Below are 12,345 nucleotides of genomic sequence, written 5' to 3'. Positions count from 1 at the left end.
GGACCTCCGGAACGAATTAAGTACTTAACCCGAGGTACCACTGTAGCCTTCTGATGTTTTCCTCAACCACATCTCTGCTATGTTTCTCAGCTATTGGTGGACTACGAGCCCCATCACCACTGGTCCTGCTAGCTAGGGATGATGGGAGCTGTAGTCCACCAACAGCCAGGGACCCACGTTTGAGAAACACAGTGATAATTCCCCACACCTGGCTTAGACTGACACAACCAGCTATAAAGTGAATTTCTCCCCCAGAAAAGTGAAACCTGAGGGGCAACCTGTGGAGATAAGCAATGAGGTTTGAGCTGAAATAAAGCAAAGAGTCCTGCTCTTTTCATCTTAGGCTGTCTTAGGCTGCAATAGGGAGGCATATGAGCATCCTAAAAATTGGCCCACTGCACTTTAATGTGCTTCTATATTCTAGTCCACTTTGTATTTCTTGTTTTCCCTGGGAACCTTCAACAGCTGGTGGATATAAACGTATTAAACAAATAAATGGAAACTTGCTGCTTCTCTTTGCTCCACTTAGCCATCTTTTCCAAAGATAACTCTCCACGTGGTCATTAAAATGGGGCTTGAAGTGCTATGCAGTTCAAGGGTGAAGAACGGAGATAGAGGAAAGTCAACTTTTGGAAGCACCTCTCTCTGCGGAAGTGGCATCCCTGTTCTGATTTGTGCAGCCTGAAGCGTTCTGGGTTTGTGGCTTTCATCTCTCAAGGATTAAGGGCCAAGCTGGTAAAAGCCCAAGAGGTGCCTGTCTGCCTGCCTGCAGCTCCGAGTGGCTGGGGTCAGAGAGGAGGAGGCCAGAGGGCAAATGAGAACTCACTCGGTTTACAGCAGGGCAGTGCTCTCCTTGGCTCTTCGTGCCAAAAGGGCCAGGCAGCACTCCTTTCAATTCCACTCTGATGATATGCTGCACATTTTTATTAATACGCAGCAGTTTACGGGGCTCATTCCAGAACAACTCGCTTGCAGACTTTCCCCCTCTTTCTCTGCTTATTCCACTTTTTAAAGCCATGTAACTCGTTCTGCCTTACCAGCATTTACTGCCACGGTAGCGTTTCTCACGTTACAGAAAATTGATTTTAGATGAAGAATCAATCTGGAGAAATTCAAACTAAGCAGCGAGAGAAACTCTGTCAATAGGAAACCTTTAGTGAAAATAATGGGACAAACAGAAATAAGCTTCCTAAGCGAGAGAACGCATAAATAATATATTACTCCAATTCATGCCTAATTGGAATATTTATCAAAGTTTTCCTTAGAGGCAGTAGTGCTCCCCTTAACATAATGTTTGCTCTTCACATTCAAAGGAATAAATCATGTGTGTTAAGCAACAGGAACATTTTTTCTTTCTTTTTTTACAAGAATGGCAGGCTATTGACTAATTGCAGTAATTTTTACTAAGTACTACTTAAAAACCAACTCTAGTGCCGAAATGAATTGGACAGCCCTACTCCATCTTATCTACCCATGTACAGAGAGGCACCGCAAACAAACATGCATTTATTATAAGGGCAAAATTCTCAGCACCTCTCCCTACCCCCAGCATGTGAAAGCTTTGAAGCAAACACGAGAGAGACCATTCTTATTAGAAGATTCCCCATCGAACCTGCTAAGTATCTGATCAGCTAGCACAGCCTAAGGAAAGTAAGTCTTGTTTTAAGATGATGCACAGTGGTAGGGCAACAGGAATGCAATGAATGCATCCACATCAATTGTTTTCATGGACTTCCTGCTATAATCGTTTGGTGTTCCTCAATGTCAGGAGAAAGAGAAGCATTACAGAGGATGCTGAAATTGGACTAGCACCAGTCTCAAGGTTAGAAGTCACAGCACTGACCTTTGAGACAAGGTTGTGAAGAATGGGTGGGCTCAGGGATGTTAATTATTTCAACTTCGTCTTGCAGGTCTGCAAGTGGCAGGCACAGCCTGCTGAAAGCGAGGGCTCTTGAGTCCCATTTATTTCCATTAGTCTTACTAAATAAGTCACCTGGAGTACACACACACACACACACACACACACACACACAAAATCACCTGATTTATTTGGATTGCATCCAAATTACACCAATCCATATGAAAGGAAATCCATGAAGGGAAATAGGATTGTACACACAAAACATCGCAAAAGGGTTCTCTGCCTTTGGAAACTCCAGTTACAATTGTGTAGTTCTGGTCCAGATCCAGAGATCCAAAAACTCAGCCATCAGCTTTGGGTGCCCCGTCTTATGAAGACCATAATAATAGCCTTGTTGGATTCCAGGATCCTGTTCCATACTGTGGCTGGTCGACCAGATGTCTATGGGAAGCTCAGAAACAGGACATGAAGACAATCCCCATCCATGCAGGAAGGAAGGGGCTATAAATGTTCCTGCTTGCATGGATTTTGCACTTCCAACCAATCTAGTCAATTCATTTACTATTATTTTATTTATTGATATATTAGCCACTCTTCAGCCTAGCTCTCATAGCGGCATATAGACATAAAAAGCAATCACACATACGATAACTACATGAGTAGCAAATTGGAGTAGTTAGGGTAAGTCCATCATAAAAATAAACACAATTAAAGCATGAGCTTAACGGATCTGGGCAAATAAGGTTTTCCCTTGGCATCCAAGAGAGAACCAGGACAGTGTCTGGAAAATCTTCTCTATTATATACTAAGAGGAATGGCATCTAATGCAATAAGCTCCCAATTAGCAGCAAAGTGAGGGCAGCTAACATGATTGTGAATTTACCAGCTGGCTGAGCTATCATCACCTCGAAAAGCCAATGGGCTTCTGCTATCACAATGACAATAATCACAGGTAAAGTGTGAAGCAATTACAGCCACAGCTTTTCTTCAGGGCTTGCAATCGCTGCTACGCATAGGGCAAAAAACAAATTCAAAGCTCAGCTATTTCCAGCTAATGAAATGCTGCTTCTCTGCTATCCAATTTCACAATTATTTTCCAAATAACTAGGCAGGCTTGGTGAGCCGGTAAAATTGGCAGAGATAAATCAGGAGGATTCCTCTGTTTACTTAGGTAACCAAACCAGGATCAATACAGATCCAATTCCTCTTTCAGCTGCCCAGGATAGACCACAATCACCAAGGCAGAGCAGAAAAAGAAATACTTCAGTAGACTTCTTCTGGGCATATTTCTCCGTGGAACCTAAAGCTGCCCAACCCTTAATAAAGAGTTGGCCCCTTTGTAAGATGAATGGTGCCTAAACCTTTTAAAATCCAGTGTGATTCCAAATGAAACAGCCACACTGCTGTGCACTGGACAGAAGAACAAATAGCAGAGGCTGTGGGTGATCAGAAACAGAAAAGCTGGTGCACAAGCCTATTGTTTCAAGCCATTCCTTCCCCCAAATGGCTGGATGTCCAAGGCAGCCTAAACATGGCAAGTATCCTCTGAGTAAGAGACCTTTGGTGTCACCACACAACTGCTTTTATTTAGAAATGTAGGACTCAGGCAGGTATTAAAGGGTACAGAAGCAAGCATAAATATAGGCATTGCTGACCCCAACTCCGAGTCCTGAAATCTAATGGCTACTAGAAGGTTACTTAGCCAGTCTGCGAGACTGTGCACACAGAAATAAGTGATTTCAGTCCCACTTAGACACATTCCTTTATAGCAGGCAATTGCCCTTTATCAGGCACTGCCCTCACCCATCAACAATGATGCTAGGTTATTCTAGTAAAAAGTCAGCTCATTATCACTATTATGCCAGTAAATCTGCATGTAGGGTTGTTTCTTGATTACATGTGCGCTCTCTCTCTCTCTCTCTCTGTGTGTGTGTGTGTGTGTGTGTGTGAGAGAGAGAGAGAGAGAGAGAGAGAGAGAGAGAGAGAGAGATTTCCTTTGCAGATTGGATTTCCTGGCAATTTCTAGATTCCAGATGTTCTAGATTGTCCCACCCTCAATATACATAAAGGTAAAGGTAAGGGATCCCTGACCATTAGGTGCAGTCGTGACCGACTCTGGGGTTGTGACGCTCATCTCGCTTTATTGGCCGAGGGAGCCGGCATACAGCTTCCGGGTCATGTGGCCAGCATGACTAAGCTGCATCTCGCAAAGCAGAGCAGAGCACAGAAACGCTGTTTACCTTTCCGCCGGAGCAGTACCTATTCATCTACTTGCACTTTGATGTGCTTTCTAACTGCTAGGTTGGCAGGAGCAGGGACCGTGCAACGGGAGCTCACCCTGTCCGGGGATTCGAACCGCCGACCTTCTGATCGGCAAGTCCTAGGCTCTGTGGTTTAACCCACAGCACCACCCGCGTCCCTTCTCAATATACATACATCCAGCAAAACACCAACCAATTATTACAAACATGCCTGCATCCCAAGGCAATCAGGATGCCTTTCTTTGGGACCCCTGCTGCTGTGACAGCATTGCTACAGCAATACGTAATCAAATGCATGGTACATTTTTGTTCTCCAACCTAGATGCAGATACACTAGAACAGCATGCATTTCTCTTGCCACTAGTAGGTTGTCTTCAGCAAACTGCTGCCCAGTATTACTAAGGGATTGCAAAAGCATCGTAACAGACACTCTTTTAATTTGGCAATTCCCAAACTATAAACTAGGGCGTGCTTATAAAAGTAAAGGTTCCTGCCACTTTCCAATCAGTCACCTGTCAGGTCAAGCAATTCTGTTGTACTGCTGCATGAGGAATAATTCAGTCATACTTGGTGCTGAGATGCACTGGTTGCCTCACGTTGAATGCCTGCGATTCCTCCAGTGTGCCTTCAATTTTTATTTAGAAAAGTGGGCCACTACTGTATGCGATTCAGGAGACCCATGCTGAGCATCTCCTGTGATTTAAAAAATAATCAGATGTCACCCAGAGAGGGGCCAAAGAAGACTGGGATCACGGCACTGGGATGTAACCCTTTTGCATCAGACCGTAGTCCTCCATTAAAATCCTCTCCCCAGTGAAGCTGCTATTTGCCCCATGAGGAAAACTTGCAGGTATCATGGGGCAAATAGCAGCTCCAGGAATTTTCATTTTTTGAATTGTATAAGACAGCAGGCACCGTATGCCTGTAATGCTGCTCAAAATAATAAGACCTTCAAATTCCACAGCCAAAGCCCAGGGTTTTGCTATTCAAGAATAAGTAAGAGCTAATTGGAGCCGGTTTTGGCACCAGATCGCTGCACTCCCCCCAGAAGAAGTCCTCCTCAGTGGCAAATGAACAAGCAATGCCTGAGACAGCTAATTCCAGGAAGTCAAAGGCTAATCTGAAGCAATGTTGAGCTAAAGCAGCACCCTTTGCATCAGAAGCTCCAACTATGTCAGGAAAAAAGGGACAAGATTTCACTAAACCTTTAATCTGCTATAAAAGGACACTATATAAGTCTAGTCAAGAGTGCCTCAAGCATAGTAATTCAGCCTCCAGTATCAGCAACGACCAAAACTCAGTTGCTAGGCTATGTACATATAGTCTACTCTACCTTGTTGAGCAAGATTCAAAAAGCTTAATATTTCAGATGTACGGTTCTACATTTCTCTCTGTACTATTATTTGCACTAGGCCATCATCGTGCAGCACCCCATTGGGTGCGCTGCATCACAATCCTGGATTTGCATAAAGTCTGGGTGGTTGAATAAGGTTCATAGTAAGGTAGTAGCAAGGTAAAAAAAAAGCCCGTGACATGGAAGCCAGAAGGGACAGACACTGAACTATTGTATTTTAATGTTTTGTTGGAAGCCGCCCAGAGTGGCTGGGAAACCCAGCCAGATGGGCGGGGTATAAATAATAATAATAAAATTATTAGTATTATTATTATGAAAGGGAAAAAGTAGTGGCAAGGTAATGGGAGAGGTCTGAATACCCCAGGAAGGGATGAACATTGGGGGGTCTTTAAACAGAAAAGAAAAAAATGTTTAACAAGGAGAAATAGTGGAGTTTGGGTACAACACAAAGTCAAAAGCCTTTCTCAACTCCCTTCTCACTCTACCAAAACCTTGCTTAAACCTCCGCTTTGTCCTCTGTCTCTCCCTGCATTCCTAGACAAAGACAGGGCAATTTTTTGTCCGGTGGGTGAGGAGGGTCCCAGCTCATTAGCATGTATAGTGTGGGTGTGTTTTCTTGGTTCATTTCAGTTTGTAAAAGCAGCAACCACCTTATTTCATTCAGAAAATTAGGAGCGTAAGTATTATTACAAGAAAATGCAAGAAATTCCTTCCCAATTACTGTTCCCATTTCTGCTTTCTCTGGAAGAAATATTCATCGTAAGGTCCTAAGCCACTGTACTCATTTCTAAAAACGTGTAGCAAGAAGCTTTAATTTTAATCCCTGTTTGCACATTTAATATAGTTTCAGGGAAATGCAAATATAGCCAAATTATTTTAAACCATTGTTGACTTGCAAACCACATCTGCTCTGTTGTTTGATCACTTTTCAAGAAACTGGTGCCAATTAAGCCCTCCTGTTTTCCAAGCTCTTCTACAGCAAGTCCTGCCAGAATCTACATGGAAGACTTAAGAACCCAAATCTTCTTTGTCTCTCTCTTTTCTCTTTCCCCGTTTGTGAGCATCTGCCTTTCACCTAGATGTAAAGTATTCATATTTTCTTACTGCATTTTTTCCAGTGTATGTTTGAACCTGAAGTGGTTTGGCTTGGTTGATTTCAGTGGGTTTTGGGTGTGTGATAAGGGCATAAACTGTGTGTTTTGGGGAACAGGGCAGGCAGCAAAAGCCAATCCCAGCCCCAATACCCCATTTCCTACCTGATCCATCCCAGTCTTCCTCACTGAGTGGCAGGGTCCAAAGGGAGCTTCTAAGAGCTTAAATGAAGCCTCCCTGTGATTGAAAAAGCTGCAATACCAGAGTTCTTGATCCCAGAGAGACTTCCAAATGTTAAGGTGTGAAACCTAAGGCGCTGGCAAGTTAGCAATGTCATGTGACTTTAAGTAGTCAAGCTCATTAAGTTGAGCTTGCTCAGTATATAAAGAGTGTTTGTTTTCTCTGCCTGGGGGGCGTGAAGCAAAAATGTCTGAAAGCTCCGGAGGTGTTTCTGTTATCTTTCTGCAATAAACCTGTCTTTGGAAAGACAGGCTTCCCTGTGTCGTTATTTCTTTGCTGCTGAGACTTTGAAGCTTGTACTGCAACAAGAATCTCTGCACTGGACTTAATGCTCTGCGAAGAGAACTCTTGCTGGTGGCGCAGCGGAAGCGTTTACTGGACCAGTACACAGACTCTCTTACCAAACACAATCAGTCAAAAGCATTTGGAGGCCCCATTCAGACTAGTTCAATGCAGGGAGATTGGAGAGATCAGCTGAGGCCAATATAGTTTATGCCAGGGGCTGCCACGATGGGCTTCATGCAGCATCTCAGCCTCCCCCTCCTCGCTTTCTTCCAAGCAGTCATGCAGTGGTTAGGATGGTGAGTTTTTGCTCCCTTGGAACTAAAGGCGAAGTTGGATGACTGATGCTCTTCTTCACTTTCTGTTTCAGCTCTACATGATTTTAAAAGCTGATTAATTCCACTGGAACTAGATCCTTTTGGAAAAGTGAAGTATGTCCGAATGCTTTCTCTCTCTGTTTCTCCAGGGAGTGGGGTGGCCCCAATCCAGTTGAGGGGAGAGAAGTTATGAGAGGTGGTGACACCCAAAGTAAAGGAAAAGGGACCCCTGACCATTAGATTCCGTCGTGGCCCACTCTGGGGTTGCGTCGCTCATCTCGCTTTATTGGCCGAGGGAGCCGGCGTACAGCTTCCAGGTCATGTGGCCAACATGACTAAGCCACTTCTGGCGAACCAGAGCAGCGCACGGAAACACCATTTACTTTCCCGCCGGAGCAGTACCTGTTTATCTACTTGCACTTTGACGTGCTTTCAAACTGCTAGGTTGGCAGGAGCAGGGACCGAGCAACAGGAGCTCACCCCATCACAGGGATTTGAACCGCCAACCTTCTGATCACAAGTCCTAGGCTCTGTGGTTTAGACCACAGCGCCACCCACGTGACACCCATAGCACTCCCTAAAAAATCCAAATGGGCCCACAGTTCTAAAACGGCTGACAACCCTTATACTAAACCATGGTTTAGAGTTTCGTGTTAACCAACCCCTTATAATCTACTAACATAGTAAAATACCACTGCAAGTTTGAAGCAAACCAGCAGAACCACTTAGTAGCATTTTAAAACACATTATGTTGTAGACTTACATAGCATAGCATGTTTAGCAGCAGATAAAAAGTGTGTCATTAAACTGTCTGAGCTTTTGTTTTTTTATTATTTGCAAACCTGAAAAAATTATGCCGTTAAAGCATCCAGGGGGAAACTGTTCAATCCTGTCCATGACAGTTTCATTTAATCTAAAACACATCTATCAATTTCATTATAGCAATTTGCCATATCAGTACCAAAGAAATGAATATGAAATAATTGTGTATCTCACAACTTATAGATGCACAAAACCAGTCTGTAGCCACCCGCTGATCAAGTGCTAAAACTATTTTACAACTAATTTTCAAATTTATGCACATATAAATGTCCTCTTCCTTAAAATTGCAAACTTGTGGAGTGCCTCCCAACGGTCTTTGTTTTTAGTACATTGCAGTAGCAAGGGAATTCACATTTTATCAAAGAAGAGGTGCAGGGGTCCTGAACCCATTTGCAACCCAAAATTTCCCCTGATCTCTTCACACAAGGGACCTTTCATGTACCATCCCCACCAATGGAAGAAAAACTGTCTGGAAGTGTTTTTGATCAGGAAAGCAGCCCATAACTGGAAAGGCTAAGCACCCCTACCTTGTGTCACTGCTCCAATACAGAGCTTTCCAAGGCTATGGTAAGGCAAAGCAAAAATAATCAGGAGAACAGTATATATGTGTCACTTATATTTTGCCCTGGACTCTGGTTTAGGGAAAAAACAACAATGAACAAACCCAAATGCCCTTCCAAAACTTCCAATATTATTTTAAAGATTAAGCTTTCAATCCAGGTAGTTGAATTTAGTTCCCCTTGAAAACAACAGAACTCAAGTTAAACTGTCTTAGCTTGGATCCAATCCAATGAAATAATTACCAGTGTTTTCCATACAGCCAGTTTCCTCCCCAGGTGAGCAGGCAGGCCCCAGCGGTGGTCTTCTTCCAGTGATTTCTGAGTGTGTGAAACATTTTGATAACCTTGGCCATGTTTATGTTTTACTCTGCAGCAGGCCTTATAGGGGACTCCGATGCAAAGAAACAGAATGGAAGAGCATCTGTGTGGTAAACCGTAAATAAAAGATGAATATCACCTGAGACAAGGAAATGGTTGCAATGTTCACTAAACACTAAACATCTATTTCTTTCCTGTTAATAAAATAATGGCAGGAAATATTAAAGGATGAGAAAAATGCCTCCCTGAGTTTAACTTGATGCTACTTCTACACTTTGGATTACATGTCAGATAAGTGCCATCTCTATTGTCTCCAATACTGAAAACCTGGCTTTTCTCAAAAAGCCTTTTAACTATAGATATTTGTCCCAGTTTATATCTGTACTGGATTTGAATTAAAAAAAAATAAATTAAAAATATGGAATCCTCTCTCTCTCTCTCTGCGTGTTTGTGTGTTCCTCCAAACACTGAGGCTCCATTTAGCTATCAAGTTTAGTGTTAACAAACTTGAGATTGCCACCTTTCATTTTGAAAGATTCTAGCAGTTCAGGCTAAATGACTCGGAAATATACATATATCCATACATAAAAGAACCTTTTGGCACCATATCTAAATTTGTCTGAGCCTGCGCCAAGTGGCTTTCCCTTGAAACAGGAAACATTTTGTTTGTTTGTTTCAAATCAGTATCAACAAGAGAGGTTATGTGAAGAGAATGTTCCTCCCTTGGAGGCTACTGGTTTTCTTTAAAACACACACACATTATGGAAAGTTAAAATTACTGACACTTCCCCCCCCAAAATTAAAGTATTATTATTCTGTTTATAGACATCACATTTCCCCTAGCTTTCTGACATGCAACGTATTTTACGGATGGGCCCCTGTGGCAACTAGCAATGAGGCTGAAATTATGGTCAGGCAGCAATTCCACCTGCAGATTTTCTGCTCTGCATTTTTTGAACCTCTGATCATTGCACCCTAGGAACAAGGAAAGCTGCTTTTATACCAACATGCTTGACATGGTCTATGCCAGCGGGTGGGCAACCTGTGGCTCTCCATCTGTTGTTGGGAGTTTCATCTGCCCTGACCATGGGCGATGCTGCCTGGGGCTGGACTAGATGACCCTCGTGCTTCCCTTCCAACTCCACGATTCCATGATGACACAGACTGCTGTCCACAAAGTCTTGCACCACAATAAACCGGCTTGTCTTTAAGGTTCTGCAGAAATAGTCACGGACATGGCAGTTCTGCCCTGCCTATCTGGCAGCGTTGCTGTTGCCAAGATCATTTTTTGTTCTGTTTGTGGTTTTCATTTCATTAATTATACTTTTCAAGTTTATGCATTTCACTAATTTTAACAATCATTTTGACATTTCAAAACTTGACTTCCTCCCCTCCCTTTCTGCAGTTCCTTAAATTTGTTTTTAATATCTTCTGCATATCCAAATAAACTTAATTTACTAATTTATTCATCTTCTTTAAATATGAAACTCTTATAAAACTGCAGGTTATTACAATAATCCTGACAATGCTTTTATTTGTTTATCATTTATCTGTAAATATTCAATAAACCATTTTAACATTCTTTTGTAACAAAATGTTATCTTGATTTCTTATTCTTCCGGTAAGCTTCGCCAATATCATTTTTTGAAAGAAAAGGGGACACCCAGGGCTGGATTTTATGACATTAGCCGCTCTGAGCCCGGACTTGGCTGGGGAGGGCGGGATACAAATAAAAATTTATTCTTATTCTTATTAATATTATTTAGGTTTGATGAGGCCCATAGCTACTGGAAGTAATGGGGCCCTTTATATGTCCAGCTCTCCTTTGTCAATAACAAATTGTCGCTGTTTTTGTGTTGAATATATGCTACTGTATATGGTAATCTGTGGACCTAACAGGTATCTAAAGCAATTTACCACTGTTGCTTTATTTGTTTTTTATCTCATATTTTGGAATTGTGCATTGTTTTTTCGCTTCCTTTAAATTTTTTGGTTTTTTTTTTATAATAATATTTTATTAGGTTTAACAATAGAAAGATATAACCAAACATACAACAATAAAAACACACAAAAAATATAAGACACAACAATACAATCTTTCACAATACATAAAATACAAACATTTAACCTAACAAACCTAAATTTTTTGGTCGCCCCCAAGAGAGTGGGGCCCTAAGCTGTAACTTTTTTAGCTTATACGTAAATCCGGCCCTGCACCCACCCGCACCCAAACACCCCGAGCTCTTCGTAGGAAAGGCAGGACACGAGGGAAACGCGGGTCCTCCGCTGACTTTTGAAACGTGCGGCCTCACCTGACGCGTGGAGCCGCCTCTCGCCGCCTGCCGGCTAGCCTGCCTCCGCTCCGCGGCCCCCGCGCTCCCTTCTGGCTCCTCCTTCTCCGCCGGGGCCGAGGCTGCCGCAAGCAAAGAGAAGCAGGAGGTCTCCGTCTCCCTCTCGCAGCCTCTCCCGGGCAGAAGCCTCCCGCTTCCGGGCGCCGCGCGGCTCCTTTCCCGCCGCCTTCCGCGGAAACAGAGAGCCGCCTCGCCTTGGTTCCGCGCGGGCCGCTTCCCCCAGAGAAAAGGCGCCGTCCCGAACGGAGGCGGCGCGGAGAGAGGACTGTTCATAAGTACAGCACGCGCGCACGCAAACACCCACCCACCCCGACAAGAAATGCCCTGGGAACCTCTTTTGCTCCCCACGTCGGGATCTTGTCCCTGGTAGATCCGTGGGTGGTTCGGGGTTGATCGCGGGGTCCCGATGGTTTCATTCATTCATTCGTTTGTGTGTGCAGTGCCGGATTTACGTATAAGTTAAACAAGCTATAGCTTGGGGGCCCCAAAATTTTTTAAAGGAAATTTAAAGGGGCGGGGGACTGGATGTACATTTTCCAAAAAAAGAAATAAAAAACAAAATAAAATAAAACCTACATACAGCAACAGTGTTTTGTGTTGTGTAGGCTCCTATGATGTAAGTAACGCCTGCTAGCCTGCTTCCTAAAATACTTCTTAATTGTATTTCAGTTCAACCATTACTTTGATAAAATACATACAGTATTCTGTTATGTGCAAATTGCTTTAGATACCTATTAGGTCCATAAATTACCATATAGCATATATTCAACACAAAAAAGCGACAATTTGTTGTTGACAAAGGACAGCTGGACATATAAAGGGCCCCATTACCTTCAGTAGCTTAGGGCCTCATCAAACCTAAATCCAGCCGTGTGTGTGTGTGTGTG

The 12,345-nt window shown here is 43.1% G+C and overlaps 1 protein-coding gene across 4 annotated transcripts in view; it reads right to left on the bottom strand.

Moving 5' to 3' along the window:
• Positions 1 to 11,728, bottom strand: part of AGK (acylglycerol kinase) — a 38,994-nt gene extending 27,266 nt beyond the window's left edge. Inside the window, exons 1-2 of one of the 4 annotated variants that reach the window (XM_083572383.1) lie at positions 11,420 to 11,728; positions 9,033 to 9,210 (exon numbers count right to left, since the gene is read on the bottom strand). Coding sequence is in view for 2 of the 4 variants with exons in the window: in XM_083572381.1 (XP_083428507.1) it covers positions 9,033 to 9,210; positions 10,115 to 10,125 (189 nt within the window). In the remaining 2 variants the exon portion in view is untranslated. Of the gene's footprint in view, positions 1 to 9,032; positions 9,211 to 10,114; positions 10,370 to 11,419 lie in introns of those variants that run through there. The other 3 variants (XM_083572382.1, XM_083572384.1, XM_083572381.1) reach the window with 3 other exon arrangements.
• Positions 11,729 to 12,345: the final 617 nt, after the last annotated feature.

The sequence above is a fragment of the Podarcis filfolensis genome (assembly GCF_964270895.1).
Source record: "Podarcis filfolensis genome assembly, chromosome: 10".
Lineage (NCBI taxonomy): Eukaryota > Metazoa > Chordata > Lepidosauria > Squamata > Lacertidae > Podarcis > Podarcis filfolensis.
Note: the sequence above shows the minus strand (reverse complement) of the source record. Positions and strands in the feature narration are given on the sequence as shown.